At 39.1% G+C, this 22,296-nt stretch overlaps 1 protein-coding gene across 3 annotated transcripts in view; it reads right to left on the bottom strand.

Moving 5' to 3' along the window:
* Window positions 1–22,296, bottom strand: part of MYRIP (myosin VIIA and Rab interacting protein) — a 412,659-nt gene that overhangs the window by 169,614 nt on the left and 220,749 nt on the right. For all 3 annotated transcript variants that reach the window (XM_001115677.5, XM_015131302.3, XM_015131301.3), the window contains exon 3: window positions 19,109–19,330. In XM_001115677.5, coding sequence (XP_001115677.3) covers window positions 19,109–19,330 — 222 coding nt within the window. The remainder of the gene's footprint in view (window positions 1–19,108; window positions 19,331–22,296) is intronic.

Raw genomic sequence — 22,296 nt, 5'->3', positions numbered from 1 at the left:
AACCAACTCTTTGAATTTGTATAATATGCAATGGAAAAGAGTCTTAATTTGCAGTTTTCCTGATAACATATGATGTGAAATATCTTTTCATATGTTTATTTGACATCTACATATCTTCTTTGGTAAGGTGTTTATTAAGGTCTTTGCTCTTTCAAATTAGGTTGTTTTCTTATGGTTGAGTTTTAAGAATTCTTTGTATATTTTGGATAGCTCTTTTATCAGATGTATGTTTTGTAAATATTTTCTCCCAGTTTGTAGTCTTGTCTTCTCATTCTCTTGAGCCTTTCTGCTTAAATTTAGTTTCTGCTTTCATCTTTCATGATTTCATTTTTTCTGCTTTCCTTGGGTTTATTTTACTGTTACTCTTTGAAGTTACTAAGTTAGAAGCTCAGTTCATTTTTCGTTCTTCTTTTATATTAGTGACATAAATTTAATACTATAAAATTTCCTCAGAGGACAGATTTAGGTGTGCTCTGTATTTTAATTTTAATATGTACATTTAAATTTTCTCTATTTCTTAAAAATTCTGCAAATTCCATTGTGAGTTTTTATTTGACATAAGAACGCATAGGCAAGAGTTTCTGTCACGCCTGTAATCCCAGCACTTTGGGAGGCCGAGGTGGAGATATAAACCAGCCTGGCTAACATGGTGAAATCCTGTCTCTACTAAAAATACAAAAAATTAGCCAGGTGTGGTAGTGGGCGCCTGTAGTCCCAGTTACTTGGGAGGCTGAGGCAGGAGAATGGCATGAACCTGGGAGGGGGAGCTTGCAGTGAGTCGAGATTGCACCACTGCACTCCAGCCTGGGTGACGGAGTAAGGCTCCATCTCAAAAAAAAAAAAAAAAAATTTCTAAATATTCAAGTGGAAATATTTCAATCTTAAAATATGCTACAGACTAAACTACTAGTTGCTAAAGGAGTACAAGAATGGAAAGAGTATTGGGTTCTAATTCCAGATTTCTATCAACTACAGTGATTGTCATGCTCTTCTTTGGACCTCTGATCTATACAGTTAAAGAGTAGAATTGAAAGGTCCTTAGTGTTAGAGTAGGCAGATAGCTAGACATAAACAGGAGGGGGAGCCCCTGGTGGGGAAGGCTCTGGAAAGTCTCACGCCCCAGAGACCAACTGAAACATGCTGCCAGATATGAGCAGAGAGGTGGGAAACTACCTATGTAGAAAGGAATGCCCTGAAATGTCCCTTAAGACGCCCAGTAATCACTTACTCTGTAATTAACATGTCAGAATGTAGCTACATGCTGCTAAGAAGGGCAAGAGGGAAATTTCTAAGAGATACGCAGAGGCAGTAAATACAGATTTGACTGCTAGAGAACCTTCCAGGGATGGTGGTAATGAGCAACACCGTCATTAGGTAGGATTCGTACTGATCACTGAGCCCCGCGGCATGTGAGTAATGCAACTGAGAGTAAGGCAGAATCCCACAAACCTGGGCAGGAACTAGGTGGGGACAAAGGTGGAGACTTAAGACAGAACTGGGAAACGAGATAAGACAAAGGCAGAGACTTGAGACAGAGGCAGGAAGAGTCCGGCATAATAAATGGGGCCGCTCCCAGGCAGGCCAGCCCGCTCTTCTCTTGCGGTGTACTCTTATTTCCTTAATAAACCTTTTGCTTAGTTTACTAATTGGTCACTTGGTGGAATCCTTTCCTCCAAGAAGACAGGAACACAGAACCCTCATACTTCTGGTAACATTAGGTTCAATCTCAGTTTTTAACATCTACCAACTCATGTATTTGTGAGAGTCAGGATAATTTTAGCTGCTTCTTCAATTTGTAACCAGTCAGAATTTTCTCAGTAAAAAGTTCTAATTTCTCTTGTACCTTCTATCAAAATACCAAATGAGAAAGTAGGTCCCAGTCCTGGAACTCAAAGTATGAATATTTTTAATATACCTTTTTTTCAAAATGATGCAACAGGTAGATTAAAAGGTCATAAAGAATATAGGAGAATTTAATATCATTAATAAACCTTGCCTATGGATGGATATCTGTATCTCCCTCTCTCTATATATGTCACTATATCCAACAACTGCACAATATACATTTTTTTAAAAAAAGAACACACCATGTTTATAAGAACTAGCCATATACTGGACCACAAAGCAAGTCTCAAAACATTTCACAGGACTGAAATAATACAGAAGAGTTCTCTGGTATCTATTTAATTAAGTTAGAAATCAATAATATAAATATAACCAAGATATCTCTACATACTTAGAAATTTTAAAAACACACTTCTAAATAACCCACAAGTTAAAGAAGAAATCACAAAAGAAATTTGAATATGTTCTGAATTGAGTGACAATAAAAATATTACACATAAAATATATAGATGTAGTAAAACAGTATTTAGCAAAAACTTATTTTTTATAATGCCAGCTGGGTGCGGTGGCTCATGCCTGTAATCACAGCACTTTAGGAGGCCAAGGTGGATGGATTGCCTGAGGTCAGGAGTTCGAGATCGGCCTGGGCAACATGGTAAAACGCTGTCTCTACTAAAATACAAAAAATTAGCTGGGCATGGTGGTGTGCACCTGTATTCCCAGCTACTCAGGAGGCTGAAACATGAGAATTGCTTGAACCTGGGAGGTAGAGGTTGCAGTAATCCAAGATCATGCCACTGCACTCCAGCCTGGGTGAGAGAGCAATACTCTGTCTCCAATAAATAAATAAATAAATAAATAAATAAATAAATAAATAAATAAAATAAAATAAAATGAAATGCATGTAATAGAGTAATAAAGTTTAAAACTTAGTGCACTAAGCACCTATCTTGATGCTTGGCCCAGGCAAGCCCTACAGCCTACTTTCTGCTTGTGGCCCCTGAGCCACTGAATAAGCTATAGAAAATCACACAACCAAACTGGGTGGCCTCCCATTAAACAAGCACCACAGACTTTGAATGGACATTGCATTCTGAGCAGAGATTCCTTTGTGTTTGTCCAGCAGAGAGTCTGGCCCTAGTTTCTACTCCCAGGTTCAGATATAGGTGTCCCAACCAGAGAACCGGCCAGCTCCCTCGTGACCCTGAAGGTGCTGTGCCCTGTGAAAGGCAAGTAATGATGTCACCATGCCACACCCCAAAGCAAATAACCAATACATGACCAATAAAATCCCTGTGTCCTGAGACAACTCTTTTGTATGTCCTGTCTTCTCAAACTTCCAAACTACCCTCTGTGAGAAAATGAGGGACCAAGTGGGAGTGCCTCTCTACCCCAACCTCCCCAGCATCTGCATCCTGTCCCCAAACCTCTGAAAATACTGGGAACATTCCCTTCCATCAGAAGCCAGGCCCTCACTCCTGCTCTGAGTGAGTCCCTGCTCCTCAGATTCCTAAGAGCCTCACACCTGGAGTTTACCCTTGTGCCCCAATCATCAATTTCTCCCTTTCTGCTGAACCATCACACATGTTCTGAAATCACACATGGTAAATAAACTGTCAGCCTCTCCTTGACCCCACAACTTTCCCAGCTTTTACCCCGTTCCCTATGGTCAAACTCCTGAGAAGAGCCGTCAGGATGGACTGCATTCCCACATCTCCCATTTTCAGCTCGCCTGTCTTCATTCCTGACCTGCCATCCCTCCCATCCACCAACCAGTGTACCCCACATAATTGTCTGAGTCCCCTGATCCAGCCATCTCTCTGATGGCTCATAATCTGACCCCAACCCCAACAAGATTCTTAGTTTGCCTGATGGGTCTGAGGGACTTCTGCATTCAGGAGATTACGGTAGGGAGCAACTCACTCTCAGGCCTTTTTTAGAGCTCTTGTGGAGTTATGCTTTTTAAGGAGCAGTCCTGTGAAATACTATGAGGCCATTATCAAGGATACAGTCCCCCACATTAATGTTTCCCTGCAAAGAATGAAAGGGAGAAAAATCTTTCAGAATTAAAGTGCCCTGAAATACTTGGTTTGCTTGGAAGTCATTATTTTCTCTATAAGAATTATGTAATTGATCAAGTTTTATGTTCTGCTTTGGGCATTAAGTGACCCAGACATAAATGTGTGGTCCAATGTCTGGAATCATGTCATTCACAGCAGGGTGCATTTTTGAATTATAGTTTTCTATTACTATTTTAAAATTTATGTCTATGTATCTTTTCATGCTAGTAAAGGTCTTTGGGTAAGATACTGCAGACCACTTTAAGCATAAGCTAGGGTAAAATTTAAATGTTTAAAATGTATTTGGTAAGACAGGGGTCCCCAACCCCCAGGCCACAGACTGGCTCCCCAAAAGCTCAGTGGCAGCATTAGGTTCTCCCAGAAGCACGAACCTGATTGTGAACTGCACATGGGAGGGATCTAGGTTGTGCTCTCCTTATGAGGCCCTAAGCCTGATGATCTTAGGTGGAACAGTTTCATTCTGAAAGCATCCCTGCCCCCACACTGTAAGTGGAAAAACTGTCTTCCACAAAACCCGCCCCTGGTGCCAAAAAGGTTGAGGACCGCAGTTGTAAGACAGAAAAGGCAAACTACTGTATGATTCCACTTATATGAGGTACCTAAAGTAGTCAAATTCAGAGACAGAAAGTAAAGTGGTAGTTGCCAGGAACTGGGGGAGGAAAGGAATAGGGAGTTACTATTTAATGGGCATAGAGCTTCAGTTTGGAATGATGAAAAATTTCTGGAGATGGATGGTGATGGTTGCACAACAACGTGAGTGTACTGAATGCCACTGAGCTGTACATTTAATAATGGTTAAGTTTTATATTATGTATATTATATCACAATTTAAAAAGCAAAAAACCAAAAATGTATCTTGTGAAATTTGGCCTTGAGGCAGGTTGGATTAGAATCTGTTATGAATTTTTGTTTTAGATGAAATAAGCACACAAAAAGTACCTGAAGAGTCATAGTAAATATGACAGTAAAGATAAAAAGTGGTTGGTGGTACGTAGCTTCTGTACAACCACTGCCAGGGTATGGAGGCGGGAAGAGATGTGCAGGTGCAATTAAAAAAGAGGACAGAGGGGCTTCCTTAGGATAGACAGTTTTAGTTCATAAGCTGAGTGAAGGAGTGGTAAGTATTTGTAATCTCATTCTTAATTCTCTTGGTATAACTTTATTATTACATAGCAAACTTTTAAAAATTGCACATCAAAGAAGACATTCATGTAGTCAAGTTAAAAAATGTTAGCTATATCATGTTAACTTAGCTTGATGATTAAAACTTTTGAGCAGAAAAAATGAAACGCCTATTGAGAGACAGTACAAATAGTTTTCATTTGATGTTTGTCTTGAAGCTGTAGTCTTCTACACACATTTTTTAGTTTCTAGGGACTTCAAAACTTAAAGTAATACACACTTAAGTTTATTAAATGATGATTTGAGTCTTAATATCCTCATTCACTGTATGATCCTATGAAGTCTTTCAGAAGGTACCTAAGTCTTCTCATTCACCAATTCCCAAGTGGTGGTGTCTTTAACTGCCTTAGGTCGATGCTGGGAAAAAGAATTATGGGAATTATAGAAATTAAATTGTTTGCTGTGCTAAAAAAGACATACTACACATTGAGAAAATGGCTTCATAATCATAAGCAATGATATTGTGCTAAATATTTTATAAAGTAAAGGAAATACCCATGCAGCAACTTCAAAATGAAAACATCATAGTAATAGCTGTGAGTCATTGCAGCTAAGGCCTTGCTAAGTGACTTATATGCTGTATCCCTCTTTTCCTCTACAACAATGTTTTGAGGAAAGTATTGTTATTTCCAAACTCAGAAGGGTTGAATAACTTGTCCAGGATCACCCAGCAAATAAGTGTCTAATCCAGCATTCAAACCCATTAATCTGTCTGATGCATGAACTTAATGAATGGATATAGGATGGAAAAGAACCCCAAAAGAAAGCAAAGCCCCATCCCTTCCTCTGGAAGATGTTGCTAGCAGAGGAAAATTCTGGCCTTCCCAAAACACAAGTTTCTAGTGCAGAAGATCATTACCTTTGATAACATATTCTAGACTCCATCACTCCATATGCACACCACTGTGCCAGAGAAAGTATGAGTTCTGGGATAGGGATGGTCTGTGAGGAGCCACTGGGCCTCTGAGCAGGACTTGGTGGGAGTTACCAAAGCATATGGTGCCTGTTCTTATAGCTCAGCATCATTCTCCTATCTTATGACATACGGAGGTTGTCTAGATTAACACATTAGCTTCTAATTGCTGTTTTAATCCATTCAAGGGCTCTGATGTGTTAGAAAAGAGATATTTTTCAATTCTCCTTCTTTTAACTTCAGCCCCTTTGAAACACCAGCTGCCTTAGTCCCAAAATGCAATCCCAGTAACAAGCCTGCTTTGATGAGTCAGGCTGAGGGAAAATGTGAAGAACGCCCTGGCTCCTGGCAGCCTCTGAGATAGGACTGTTTAGGCTTCTCCAAAATCTTAATTGAGGCTCTTTTTGTGAATCTGGAGCTTACCAAAATCCAGTAGATAGGGAACCAAGCATGAGGGTGGAGAGAGGAAAGAAGAGAAGGTGTGGAAGGTGGTGGGGCTGTTGAGGTTCATTCCAGAGTAGTCCATAGTTGTTAAGCGGCTGTTCTTTAGGGCTCCTAGAGAAGCCCGCAACACTGTTGTTATCATATCAATAACAGCAGTAATTAATAATAGTAACTGATATTCACTAAACAGATAAATGTCAGGTACTGAAGCAAATTTCCTCGTTTTAATCCTCACAACAACTCCAAGGGATGGGCATTGCTACCCCTACCCTTTGCATAGTGAATAGTGGATTTCCATTCAAGTATTTAATTCCGGAGTCTGTAATTCCAACACACACCACAGACTGACAACTTTGGGAAGGTACCCAACCTGCTTCATTTTATAATGTGCTACGGTTTTTCAGTTAATCCAATTCCATCTATTAAACTAAAGCCGTTTAGTGAAATCTAATCTATTAATTAACCTAAGTTATTTAGCTTCTTCGTGCTTAAGTTTCTCTATAAATACAACGGAGAAAATAATAGTACCTGTCTCCTGGTATAATTATGAATATTTAAAGAGTTAATATTTATAATGCTCTTAGAGCAGTACCTAGCACGTAGTGGTTGTTAAATAAAATTCTCTCTAATTAAAGCTTGCCCCTACAGCAGCTGGGAAACAGATATACTTATCCAGAAAAGAAAACCATAAGCCCAGAGAGGCTGTGGTATGGGAAAGACTCTGAGGAGAGATTAAAAGAGTATACTTGCTGTGCTTAGGGTCGTCAAGAAGTGGGATGCAGGCTTCCAGCTTGAGGTCAAAGGTCTAAAGTCAGCAAGTACTTAGCTGAAAACCAACCCCATAAGTTCTCCCATGTTCTCAATCAGGAAAACTGATAGGGAAGTTGGACGCTGTAGAATAAACACTGCTAGGAGGCAACTGAATCATAAGATATGCGTGGTGGTGGCAAGGGAAGTACCCCCTGGCCCTAACTAGCTTCATGTTTAATTACATCCCAAGGAACAGAAAGAATGCCCAGGCATGGTTCCCAAAGCAAGCTGGTGATCTTCAAAGAACCACACAAGCTTGCTAAAGAGCCAGGGATGCCTCTCACACCTCCTGGCTAAGCTTTTATCACTTCCTTAGTGGGGAGGAATTAGATGTTAACATCAAAACCCCTCTGTATCCTATTTAATATTTTTTGAATTGCAATAATGTTTATGTGAATGCTAATAATCACATATGGTTTAGTTCATGGCATGGATTTAGTCGTTCTCAATTAATTCCCTTATTTCTGTATTACCAGCTAAAGAAAACCTCCAGCTCATGTTAAAATTGGAATCTATTGTGGGGCTCTCAGCTTACACTTGCTGTCTAGATCCTGGTCCAAGACTGGCCAGAGTAGAGGAGCTATGTTTCTTAGTAAAAGGCATTGTAACAAGGTTTGTTTGGCCTGGATGTAACTCTTCAACCAAAACATTTGAAAACAGTAAAGTGCTATGGACAGATGAAACATGATTATAATGGGGATTATCTGTTATAAGGCGTCCTCACGTCCTTGGTATGGTATGGCTGAGTAATGAGAAGCAAACCAGAGAGATGGGCATATTCTTCCTCCAGAAGTCATCAGACATCTGAGTCACAGGTGCTTTTTATGTTTTTGGCTTTTTTCCCCCCTCAACTGGTGACACACTGTTCAACTGTTGCCTCAATTTTAAAGAGCATTTTCCATTGATTTTCTCACTTAATTTAAAGGTATCATCAATTAAGGGCTAAATGAGGAACATTACCTATGATGGCAGCTTGTTTTCTATTTGATAGTCTTTATACTGGCACTTGAACAAAAGATAAACTTTCCCATTTTATTTTTTCCTGAAAACTTTAAAGCATATTTGTAGCATATCTAATACTGCAGCTTATTATATTTACAGGAGTAGTTTTCGTCGTAATGCCACTAAGATATATCAAGCACTGGTGTGATTAGTGGGGATGTACTTCATCGATTATACACTAAAAAGGTGGTGATGAGGAAATGCCTAAAGGCCTCAAGACTGGGTACGAAACTTAAATATCAGAGTTTAAAGCAGTTAAAAATTTGCCATTTTTTTCCCTGCCATGTAAATGAGCAAAGTCAGTGATGACATCTGCTAGGCTGGTGACTGTTAAAAGAAAATGGAGCTTAAGAACCCATGATTTCTTAAGTACCCTAATTGCTCCAAGGCCAAAAATGTGGCCCTCTCAGTCGTGTCCCTTGGTCCATGAATCTGTAGTCAGTTAATAAGAACTATGCTATTAGCCAGTGTGATGTTTTGTCAGTTGCTAAAATCCCCAGTAATTTGAAAATATGCCTTGTGGCAGACGCTGACGGTTGCCAAGGCGTCCACTCCCCCTTCATCCTAGCTAACATCTAGCTAAAGTGTCAGAGAGAGAGACATTTATTTTAAGGAACTGGCTTATGAGATCGTGGAGGCCGGCAAGTCCACACTTTGTAGGGTGGATGGCAGGCTGGAGACCCAGGGAAGAGTGGATGTTGCAGCTTGAGTTTGAAGGCAGACTGCTGGAAGAAATCCCTCTTCTTTGGGAAAGTCTTTTTTCTCTCAAGGCCTTTAGTGGATTGAATGAGGCTCACCCACATTATGAAGGGCAATTTGCTTTATTCAAAGTCTATTGATTTAAATTAATTTATCTAAAAAATATTTTCACAGCAATATCCAGACTAGTGTTTGACTCAATACCTAGGTGATGTGACCTAGCCAAGTTGACACATAAAATTAACCATCATAGTCCCTTATGCAAACAAACTCATGTTAATAAAAACCTATGGTGATCAGGCTATAAATGTATCCTAAATGCTCAGATATTGTGGACATTACAGATTTAACAAAAAGCCTGTCAAACTTTGTATACCAAGGTAAAGCTTCATTTTTCTTCCTCTTTTAAATCCTATTAAAAGATGAATTGGGAGACCAGTGGGTTTCCAAAATAACTTAAAGATTTAATTCATGCCCCTAATGTGCAATGTCATGGTATATACTTTCACTAAGAACACAGACTTCCAAGGATTCAGTCATTCAGTGGATACCACCAACTCATACTCTGTGGTCCAGATAGGATAAATGTTCAAGCTGAAAGGCCTCAGGTAAGATGGACTGTAAGACAGCCAGAGTGACAAAGCAGTTAGGGAGAGTGACAAAGCAGTTAGGGGGAGTGCCAATGCTATACCCATGGGCTGTGAGGCCACTATGCTGTGTCGGGGCTGTGTTCCCTGATGGTTACTCCCCTGTTCAGGTCTGTTCTCACTACTACAGCTGCACAGGAAATCCAAGTGTGCAGTTAAGTGCCTTGTAGACACAGGTGCCTTCAAGAGGAAGCAGAAATCACCACCATTCTTTTGAGTTGAGGCAGCCCAGGCTGGCCATTGCTCTAAAGACTTAAACTAGGGTGCAGGGCCTGGTTGAGCAAGGAGGCCTGCTGAGCAGTTGAAGGCAGGGGACCCAGAGGCTCAGGCTGTTTTCCTGAGGATATTGTAAGGAGACTCCTGAACTTGGGACTAACAAGGTGACCTTGGGATAATCACATAATCATTCCAGGTTTCAGATTTCCCTGGCCCTACATGTGGTTTATCACTTGCCCTTTGCAGAGTTCTTATAAAGATTAAATGAAACAACTCAGCTGAAAAGTCAAATTCAATCCCATATCCATAGCAAGTCCTCTTGATACATTTATTTGTTCTTTAATCTGTTGATATTAAAGAACTAGTGAATGGAAAATATGTTTAGCTTTCACTGGTGGCAATTTAAATTTTAAAGAATTCCTATTCACCTCACGGTCACTTAGGGTCACTTTGACAATGATTCAGATTGAGCACTGTCGTTACAGTTGCTACAGAGATCTGATTTAGACAGGGTGGTATCTTAACCTAAACTGTCCATTAATTGGGACTTCAAAATACATGTCCCCTTCAGTGGCTCCTTTATCTCTGGGTAGCTAGGTGGTATCAGCCCTGTGACTTAAAGTGGGGCAGGGAGGCAGGGAAGGGCAACACTGGGCCGATAAAGGAGAGGATTTTGGAATGGGGAAGAGAGAAGGGAGCAAGTCCTACATTTCTTTATGTTTCCTTTATTTATTCCTGGTTATAAAAGCATGCATGCAAAATGTGGAAAACTTGGAAACTAAATTGCAAATAGAGGTAAGAAAAAAATAATCCACAAGCTTAGCTCCTAAAGAATGATTACTCTTAACGTCATTGATTGTATATTTCCTTTTCTAAGTTTTTTCTATGTTTTCCTTATTACATAGTGATTATACGTACCTTTTGCATTGCAGTTTTCAATCTAACATTTTAATATAAGAGTTTACCCATGCTAACAAAATGTGCACATTATTTTAAAGGCTTTATCATATTGTGTCAAATTGAATGTGTCCTAACTTACTTCCACCATTTTATTGTTGAGCATTTAGATTATGAATATTCTTTATATTACAAATTCAGTATAACTCATTTTTGTACAACATTTAAAATACTCTCTTACATCATCAGTTATAGGTTTTCAAACATGGAATTACTGGGAAAAAGAGTGCTTGGATATGCTAAAGGCTTTTAATACATGATAGTAAAAGGTTGTGCCCATTTATACTTTCCCAGTCATGGAAAAGAGTGCCACTAATTTAATTTAAAAACTACTTGAAGCACAAACCTCTATTCCCTTGATTTCTAATGAGGTTTAATATTTCCCCATGTATTTGTTAACTTGTGCATATTCTTAGCCCACAGTGATAATTGTTTAATATATTTTCCAAAGGATATTACACATACATTGGAGTATCTCTAAAGCATACTGTGGAATAAAACCCTGTCACCAGCAGCAACATGGATGAAACTGGAGGTCATTACATTAAGTGAAATAAGTCAGGCACAGAAAGACAAATATTGTATGTTCTCATTCACATGTGGGCACTAAAAAAAGTGGACCTCATGGAGGTAGAGAGTAGGATGGTGGTCACGACACATTGTATACAGGTATCAAAATGTCACACATACCGTCAAAATACATACAACTAAGATATATCAATAAAAATAAATAAATAAACAAATAAAATATACTGTGGAGTTTATTCCAAAAGGACAAGATGTAATTTATGAAGTATGTGGGCTGTGTGAATACCAAGTAATAAGTGACTAGTTAGAAGTAAATAATACTCAATTCCAAGGAAAAAGAAATGAAGCCTTAAGTTTTCTTAGAAAAACCAAAGCAAATGCCACAAGCTTAATGAGCTGTGTTTTGATTTCAGTTCCAAGAATAATTTTTCTCCCATTCCCTGAAAACAATTTTCCAAACTGTTCAGTGCTAAAGGTAGTATAGGCATATTGTGGGTTCAATCTCAGACCACCACAATAAAGTGAATATCACAAAAAAGTGAGACACGCAAATTTCTTGTTTCCCAGTGCATATAAAAGTTAGATAGACTATACTGTAGTCTATTAAATGTTGTGCACATAAAATTTATGTTTACAACATTCTGTAGTCTTTTAACTGTGCAACAGCATTGTGCCCAAAAAATGTACATAACTAATTAAAAATACATTATTGTTAAAGAAACACTAAAAATAATGTGAGCCTTCAGTAAGTTGTAATCTTTTGTTGGTTGAGGGTCTTGATGTCTGTCAATGGTTGCTAACTGATCAGGGTGGTGGATGCTGAGGTTGGGGTGGCTTTGGCAGTTTCTTAAAATAAGACAATTATGAAGTCTGCCATGTTGATTGATCTTCCTTTCATGAAAGATTTCTCTGTAGCATGTGATGCTGTTTGATAGCATTTTACTTACAGTAAAACTTTTCCAAAGTTAAAGTCAGTCCTCTCTAACCTGGGCTACTGCTTTATAAACTAAGTTTATGAACTATTCTAAATCATTTTTTGTCATTTCAACAATGTTCACAGTTTCTTGACCAGGAGTAGATTCCATTTCAAAAAACCATTTTCTTTGCTCATTCGTAAGAGGCAACTCTTCACCTGTTCAAGTTTTCTCATGAGATTGCAGCAATTCAGTACATTGTCAGGATCCACTTCTAATTCTAGTTCCCTTGCTATTTCTAACACATCTGCAGTTACTTCCTCCACTGAAGTCCTGAATCCCTCAAAGTCATCAATGTGGGCTGAAATCAACTTTTTCCAAACACCTGCTAATATTTTTACCTCTTCTTACAAATCACAAATGCTCTTAATGACATCTAGAATGGTGAATCCTTTCCAAAAGGTTGTTTTCAATTTACTTTGCCAAGATCTGTGACTGTTACAGCCTTATGAAATGTATTTCTGAAATAATAAAACTTAAAAGTCAAAATTACTGCTTGATCCTGGGCTGCAGCGTGGATGTTATGTTAGCAGACATGAAAACAACATTCATCTCCTTGTATATTTTCATCAGAACTCCTGGGTGATCAGATGCATTGCCAATGAGCAATAATATTTTGAAAGGAATCTTTTTTTTTTCTGAGTGGTAGATCTTAAAAGTGGGCTTAAAATATTCAGTAAACCATGCTGTAAACATACACACTATCATTCAGGCTTTGTTGTTTTGTTTATAGAACACAGGCAGAATAAATTTAGCATACTTTTTAAGGGACCTAGGATATTTGGAGTGCTAAAATGAGCATTGGCTTCAACTGGAAGTCACCAGCTGCATCAGCCCCTAACAAGACAGCCTGTTCTCTGAAGCCAGGTATTGACTTCTTTTTAGTTATGAAAGTTGTAGATGGCATTTTCTTCCAATAAAAGGCTGCTTTGTCAACATTGATGAAATCTATTGTTTAGTGTAGCCACCTTAATGATCTTAGCTAGATCTTCTGGATAACCTGCAGCTCCTCCATCAGCATTGGTTGCTTCACCTTGCACTTTTATGTTATAGAGATGGATTCTTTCCTTAAACCTCATAAACCAACCTCTACTAGCTTCAAACTTTTCCACTGCAGCTTGCTCACCTCTCTCAGTGTTCACGGAATGGAAGAGTTAGGGCCATGCTCTGAATATGGCTTTGACTTAAGGGAATGCTGTGGCAGGTTTGACCTTCTATTCAGACCACACAAACTTTCTCCCCATCAGCAATAAGGCTGTTTCATTTTATCATTCACGTGTTCACTGGAGTAGCACTTTTAACTTCCTTCAAGAGCTTTTCCTTTGCATTCACAACCTGGCTAACTGGCTCAAGAAACCTAGCTTTTGGCCTATCTTGGTTCTCAACATGCCTTCCTCACTAATCATTTCTAACTTTGATTTAAGGTGAGAGATGTGCAACTTTTCCTTTTTTTTTTCTGAACACTTGGAGGCCATTATAGGGCCATTAATTGACTGAATTTAGTATTGTTGTGTCTCAGGGAATAAGGAGGCCTGGGGAGAAGGAGAGAGATGTGAGCACCACCAGTCAGTGGAGCAGTCAGAATACACACAATACTGATAGATTAAGTTTGTCCTATCTTATATGGGTGTGGTTTGTGGTGCCCCCAATTATAATAGCAACATCAAAGATCACTGATTACAGATGACCATAATGATAATAATGAGAAAGTTTGATATATAACAGAAAAGTCTGAAGTATTGTGAGAATTACCAAAATGTGACACAGAGACATGAAGTGAGCCTATGCTATTGGAAAAAGAACCCTCGACAGACTTGCTCAGTGCAGGGTTGCCACAAACCTTCAATTTGTAAAAAATGTAATATCTGTGAAGCATAGCGAAGTAAAGTACAATAAAATGAGATATGTCTCTGGCAGTACAAAATGACAAAAATTAGAGTGAACAATTTTTATAATGAAGCAAAGAGCTAGAAAGCCAATTTGTTTCCAGGGAAAGTAGGAATGTTGTTCCCAAACCAATTAGACCCAAAATGATTATGACTGATACGTATGGTCTGGGCTCAATCTGAAAAGTTTTGTTTCCTGAAGAAGACCTTAAAATACAAGTACTATATGTCTTTATTCATAATGTTTGAATGAATGCATACAACAAATTGTCAAGAAGATAAACCTATATATAATGAAAAAATGACAAAGGGGATGATTCAGTAGTATCCCATTTTCTGTATAACTTCCAAAATAAGTAATTCATCATTCATTCTATAATACATTTAATTTTTTAATCTCCCAAAGCTAAAAATTTTAGACTAACACAGATAACAGAAATACATTTTAATGCAAAATATATGAAGCAAAATGACTAACAAAGAACCAAATGATTATAATTACAACTTTAAAACTCTCAAAATGCTTTTATTGAACTAAATAATCAAACGGAACAGTAGGAAATATAGACTGTTTTTCATTGAGACGAGAATAAAAGTTATAGGTTACCACCTTTTTCTTAGACACTTGACACTGTCTGGGTCCTCTCCTGATGGATGCCGTGTTTCTAATACGACTCTCTCATTTAGAGCTGCACAAGAGACAGCCCCAGGTATTTGATACAGTTATTACTTCTGAAGCTATTCATATTGTAGCATGAATGTCTACCTTTAATTCCTGCTCCTAATTTTTTGTGGACAATAATTTTTATTATTATAATTATTCACAGCCCATAGTATCTCAAAAAACATATGCATATGGCAGCCACTGGATAAATAGCTAGAAATTAAACCAATGTAACAAAAATGGTTTTATTTAAATAAGGAAAGAAATGTACCTCACGGGTAGCGGAGAGTGAATATGGGTCTGAAAGTGGCCTCACAAAAGTGGTCATCTGTGTAACCTCACAGATCTGCTATCAACTATTGAGATTTCATACACAAACACAAAATGTGCTCTTCTTAGAATCTGACACACAATGTTTTAAAAACCCACTTGCTTGACGATGAAAATTCTAGAAGAATGTGCCAAAGACTAGCGTCTAAAGTAAATCAGTTCTAACCAAGAAGGGAGTTTCAGATTGAATGAAGGGCAGAGGAGCTACTGGACAAAGTAGACAAGCAGCACTGAGTGTCCACACTGCCACAATATCCAAGTCACATAATCCTTAAATGTGTTACATGATGAATTTGGCTGTAGAACTTGTGTAATGTTGAAGGGTTACACAGTTTGTTGCTATATAAATAAAATTAACTCCTCTAAGGCATCCTTCAAAAAACAAGAATGTGATCCAGGTACAACATAAAAGACTGTCTGCTCATAGGCCATACAACTATGGTACTTTGAAAGACATACTTCTCTGTCAAACTGTGTCTAAGAGACATTTCAGGAAGCAAAAACATGCCACATATTTCATGGATTTCTTTCCTAGACAGGTTCCTGTGATTGAATTGAGCAATACAGAAAAATAGGGAATGAACTAAGTTTCTCCATCCCTTTGGGTTTCAGCCAATAATAATCTCAAGACATAATACAAGATTAAAGCAGCAACATTTCCAATTTCTCCTCAGCATCCCCTTTCTGCCAGCTTTGATTAAACAAGTGTGGGTATGTTCTGTTTGAGCTAGACACATTGAATGTGGAAGACTCCTCAGTAACCCTCCTCTTTCTTAAAAAAAAAAAAAAAAAAAGGAACAAGGGTACACTGGCTGTTGCATGTCTTTCCAAGTATCCTTCTATGAATGGTTCTTTATTTTATAATGCTCAGCTTCTGAGACTCAGGAGCTGTCATGCAATGTTGACACGAACATGATGCAAGATTAAGTGAAATGGGACAACCTAAGCCTCCTGCCTCCTTATTAATTTGCTAGAAATATGAAATGAAAACTTAAAATATAGTCTTGGCAGCCATTGCTGATTTTTTTTACAACTTATTTTTCCAATATCTGACAAATTCTTGAGACAACATTGTATGAGAGAAATAGCAAATGGTTGGAATCAGAAGATCTTGCTTTTGCGAGGCAAGGTTCTTCCATTTATAAGTGATGTGATTCTGAGGTGGTGCAGGAACTACTCAGCATTGCTGGTGTTTGATAAATGCAATGTGTCATTTAATTGTAACTAATAATAGACCCCTGCATACAACTCATGGTGAATGTGGGGTCGAGAGGCTGTGACTGCACTCTATTGCTACTAACCGTTTAGTAAATTTGGTGACTTTTCTTACCCTGGGAGAAGAGGAATAGGTACGTATTGAAAGAAATGAAATCGTGTAGGTACTGATACTTCCTTTTATTTGTGGGGGAATATGTTGAAGCACAGTATAGTATACTTTAATAACTGCTAGGGTTTGACATTCCAATGATTTCACCATCCCTTAAAGATCAAACCCCAATTCTTCACGCAAACTGACCCAACCACTTGCCATCATCCTACTACAATAGTGTTCTGCTTCAGGCCCTCCACACACCTTGGGGGACTCTGTTTTGTTTGCTCATGCCACGCCTTGTCTGAGAGTGTCTCCTGATTCCTCCTCTCCAACTGAGTTCTATCTAGGATGCCCTCCTTTTCCATGAAACCCCTTTAGGACATCTAATACTCTCTGAGTCCTTTTCTCTAAAATTCCTAAAGCCTCATTTTGTACTATGCATCTGGCTGCTATTGAACATTGTCCTGTTCTATTTGGGTCACAAAGACTCATGTGCTTTCTATGTGCCAGGCTCTGGTGCTACAAATGGAGTTGACGAAGACGGTGTCCCTGTCCTGGCGGTGTTTACCACCAGTTGGTAACAAACGTCAGTGTAGTGCATGCAGCCATGGCAGATGTTTGAGTCAAATGCTACACAGGACTTGCCCAACTTGGTAGGTGCAGAATCATAACATGCAGTCATATCACTTTCTCCAACTCCTTATGTCTCTCGAATCCTGATCTTCTAGTTCCTTCTTCTCATTTAAGAAAAACTTAACACCTGGCTCATTCTTCACTTCCATACTGTGGCACTATCCTGGTTTTTTCCAAACATATAGGCACTGGTATTTTGGTCCCTTAACTTCTTCTAGACGTTGTCGCCTCTTCCCATGGTCACCACTCAACTGATCTACTTTAGAAATTCATCTTTTTCTCTATATAGAATTTTCATTTTTTCCAATTTTCTTTGTCAAGCACTCCCACTGTGACAGTTCTTCGACTTTACCAGATACTTCTGGTTGATTGACCCCTTCATTTTCTCCCCATCCATCTAAGCCCCTTTCTGTTTTTCCTTACTATCCAGATTCTGTCTTTACATTCTTTACTGTCCAATATCCTTAACTCCATTACCCTCTGACCTGTCCCAAGCCTCACAAAAACTCCCAATCTGTGGGAAGATTGAAAGAAAACAGATTCATGATTAGTTACAGGAACTTGAGTCAAATGTCTGCATCTCCAACTCCTGTAATGCCTATTTAGATCTACTCTTATTTCTTCCAACATCCAACTCTCTTGTTCTCAGTGCTTCACCTTACCCCACCTTGACTGAGAAATAGAAGGCATAGATGAACCTCTCTCTGTAGATTACTCCCAGACGTATGCTCATCTACAATCCCAGTCTCCTCCTTCCCTTTGTTGTTGCAGGACTTTTCCTCCTCCTTTCAAGCTGCCATGTGGAGACCCAGATGGGCTCCTTGCTCTGACAAAGTCAGACACAGGACCTGCGCAGCACCCAGCCTTGGGTACTGGGTGCTCAAAGAACCATTTTTTTGTTTCAGTTTGTGTCTCTGGAATGAATGAATATATATATATATATCTATATGTATGTATGTATTTTTTTTTTTTGTAGCCCAGAGCCTGATTCCTTGGAGACCCCAAGAAAACTTGGCAGCTGTCCCCATTAACTAGCTCTTTGGGAAAATTCTAGGTCTTGATGAATTAAAGGATACAAGAGAGCAAACAGGGCAGGGAGAGGAGAAAGGAGGAAAGAAGGAAAAGGTATGGGAGTCAGGGGCTTCTGAATGTGTGCTCCCATGACCTGCTCATCTCAGCTTCACTCACTAACAGTCATTTTGGAAGCATGCAGCAAATACGAATCACAATACACACTACAGATGCTAAGATCAGCACAGACAAATACCAAACACTGGTTTATCAAACTCATCAGTTTCCAAATACTCAACAGATCAAAGAAGTGCTCTGCTAGTCGCTGAGGGAGAATGTGAAATGCCATGCTTGTTACTTCCTTCACAAGGTTGTCTTCATTTCCCCTTTCACAGTATTGACTCTTTTTTATCTTTTACAATCTTGCTTTTATTTCTTGTCCTCTGTGAAGCTTTCCCCAAGCTGCAGGGCGAGTCTCTCCTTGCTCAGTGCCCCCATAGCCAACATACAAATTAGTCAGGGCATGTATCTCCACATACGACGGCCCAGCACTTATGTATCACACCATCCACTATGCCTCTGAGTCACTCACAATTGGTCTAATTCACCATCATGTTTCCTGCACCCAGCATAATTCCTAAGAATCCAACACATGCTTGTGGAATGAATGAACGAAAGGATGAGACGAGATGAGAAATTCCAAAAAGATGAATAACATATGTAGGAGCTACATCTTCAATCCCAAGAAAGCCCTTTTTATTCACACCCAGGTGCTCCTGGGGGTCCCCTCTCATCCTCCCTATAAAGATCAACCGGTTTCCTTATCCATGCATCTCTCTTCAGCAAGCTCTTTACTTTGGTCAATACTCTGTGTTGATCTACCAGTGATAGCTGGTCCTACCTGACTGAAGGAAGTGGCAGGTGAATCTCTCTAAATCACCAGCATAGACCCTGGGAATGCACCAGCTACTCACCTCGCTTGCTGGCAGACGCAGCAGATCCAGGCTTTTTCGTGCTTCTGGTAGGAGCAGCAGCTCTTGCAGACATTGAACTTGCAATCTCCGCACTGGCGCTTGGTGTTGACGAGGAAGGTGAAGGGCGAGCAGCAGCGCATGCAGCAGTGCTCCACGAACTGCTGGTGCTTCGAGAGGATGCTGCACTTGCTGCCTTCCTCATCCAGCTTCTGCTTCAGCTCACTGGGAAACCAAGGTAGGGGAAACGGGAGGAGGAGAGAAACACAGTACCAGGTCAGAGGCTGTCTCCCCAAAGCACCCACCTTGGCCCTCCCTTAGGCCAAGCTACCATGTAGGACCTTCCTGGAAAACAAGAGAACTCAGAAAAATCAACTGCTCAACATTATGACCAGAGAAGAACATTAATCGTGGATTAGTTTTGTGTACTCCTGTACATCAGATTTTCTATGAGAAAGCATGAAAACCTTATTACTTACATTTCAGAGACTACATTGAGATACAAGTTATTAAAAAACTAATAAGCACATCCTTGAAAAATAAAACCTTTAACTTAATTAATGCCTTTTTAAAGGAACAGGAGATCACTTATGATAAAACATTAATCCTCACACAGCCCAGCTGGGCATATGATAAATGCAGTCCTGGCTTTATTTAACATCCCTGGAAACTGAAGTACCCAAGGATTTTAAAAGCTTTCAAATCTATATGAGCCAATAAGGATTCTATGGGTGATGGGCAGATCGAGGCACTTGTGATTCAGAGTTGGAAAAAGAACAATTCTGTTCTTCTAAAAAACTCCTGATCACTGGGCACACAGCCAACCATATTAATGCAAAACATGACAGTGCATACACTCCTCTCTGTGCTCAGTGAGAAGAAAAATACACTGCAAACAGGTTGAGTAACCTGGGGAAAAAAATGAAAAAATAATTACTCTGAATCACCAGGTTTGAGTTGTTTTTCCTGCTACGAAAATGGGGGCCCCCAAAGAATAGTAGAAAAATTATTATTTTTACTACTATTTTACTATTACTATACTATATTACTAGACTATAATTTTTACTATTTTAGTACTACTATATTACTACACTACTACTTTTACTATTTTCCTACTGTTGCACACTATCATAATAGTAAAACACAGCCCCCCACTTATAATGGTTTAACTTACGATTTTTCAGCTTTCTGATGATGCAGAAACTATATGGATTCATTAAAAAGCACCAGAAAGTGATACAATGCTCTATCATGATGCTGAGCATAGCAGCAGTGAGCCATAGCTCCCAGTCAGCCATGAGGTCGTGAGGGATATAGTCTACGGTGTACTATGTTTTACTATGTTGTCAGATGACTTTGCCCAGCTGCAGGCTAATGTAAGTGTTCTGGGCATGTTTAAGTTGCCTGGGTTAAGCTGTGATGTTCAGTAGGTTAGCATTTTCAACTTATGATAGTTTCAACTTATGATAGGTTTACTAGGATGCAATCCCACTGTAAATCAAGGAGCATCTATATTTTACTGCAGCATTTTACTATGATAATACTTGAAAGTATTTTACTACTATTTACTGCTACTATTGTTTTATACTATTTTACTTTATTACTTTTTTTAACTTTTTATCTTTACTACTATTTTTATTTTTACTATGACTATTTACTACTCTTTACACTATTACTATTTTTCTGTACCCAGTTGTGATTATGCAGTTAATACTGGATATATTTATGATGTATGTGGCAAATATTTTCTCCTGTTCTGCCCTTGTCTTTTTATGTTTATGGTGTTTATTCTTGTTTAGAAATGCTTAATTTTTCTGTAGTTAAATCTGTCAGGCTTTTCTTTCATGGACATTGGGCTTTATGTCTTGCTTGAGAAGGCCTAGACCACCCCATCAGTTTATGTACATAGTCAATTAGCCCCTGTATAGGTTGAAGGTTGGCCCTCTCAAATGATATGTCCATGCCCTAAGTCCCTGGAAACTGTAGCTTTTACTTTATTTGGAGAAGAGGTCTTCTTATAAATTAAGAATATTGAGATGTAGTTATCTTGCATTTTCTGAGTGAGCTCTAAATCCAATGACAACTGTCCTTTAAGAGACACACAGGGAAGGCAATATGAAGACAAAGGCAGAGATTGGAGTGCTGTGGCTACAATCCCAGTGACACCAAGGTTTGCCAGAAGCCACCAAAAGCTAGGAAAGAGGCATGGGCAGATTCTCCCCCAGAGACTTGGGAGGGAGTGTGGCCCTGCCAACGCCTTGATTGTAGACTTTTGACCTCCGGAAGAGGGAGACGATACATTCTTGTTTTAAGCCACCTGTTTGTGGTAATTTGTTACAGCAGCCTCAGGAAACTAATATAGTTTCTACTTTTTTTTTTTTATTTAAAAAAGGAAAACAGTAAGTACAAACTTTCCTCAACACTATATCGTCATCTAGTTATCACTCTCTAATAGTCCTAACCTCTTCTAGTTAAAATTCCTGAAAGAACCATCCCTGGTAGTCAGCATATGTTCTTTATTCCCATCACTCCTGGGTCCACTCCAGTGGACCTTTTGTTCTTTTTCTTAAATAAAACAAAAGCTCTGCTGGAGATCCCCCACTGACCTTCATGTTGAAAGATCCAAGGGGACTTTCTAGGCCTTGTCTTACTGATTATTCTTCCATTCTTGAAATACTCTCTTCCCTTCCTCGTGTTACTCTTGTTTTCCTCAGCCCTTTTCCAATTCCTTTGCAAGCTATCTCTTCCTCCTGTTCTGACTTTTTAAATGTTAGACAAGACTTTTTAAGGCATAAAATATTTATTCACTAATGAAGATTATTTTCAACATTAATGTTAACCTTTTACTGAATAGATTGTTTGAGTCATGGTCTATGTGACTAGGTAGCCTTTCTCCACCCCAACTTTCCTCAAGCATGGACAAATCCCTTCTTTTCAGTTCACTGAAGCAGCAGACTGTCAGGTGTGGTGGGTGATGGACATTTATTACCAATGGCTTAAGGTAGTGGAAGGTGATGGAAGAGAAACTCAGCTCCAGGCAGAACAGAAAACCATTTCATGTGGGCATGCTGCAGTTAAAGTCCTCAGCCACTACCTTTGGGATTCCTTCCGAGGCCCTGTCACTGGACATGTTGCTGTGCCATATCTGCCTATCCAGGTTCCCCATATGTCCCCTCTCTTCTCTTGTTCCA

This window comes from Macaca mulatta, chromosome 2 (assembly GCF_049350105.2).
Source record: "Macaca mulatta isolate MMU2019108-1 chromosome 2, T2T-MMU8v2.0, whole genome shotgun sequence".
Classification (NCBI taxonomy): domain Eukaryota; kingdom Metazoa; phylum Chordata; class Mammalia; order Primates; family Cercopithecidae; genus Macaca; species Macaca mulatta.
Note: the sequence above shows the minus strand (reverse complement) of the source record. Positions and strands in the feature narration are given on the sequence as shown.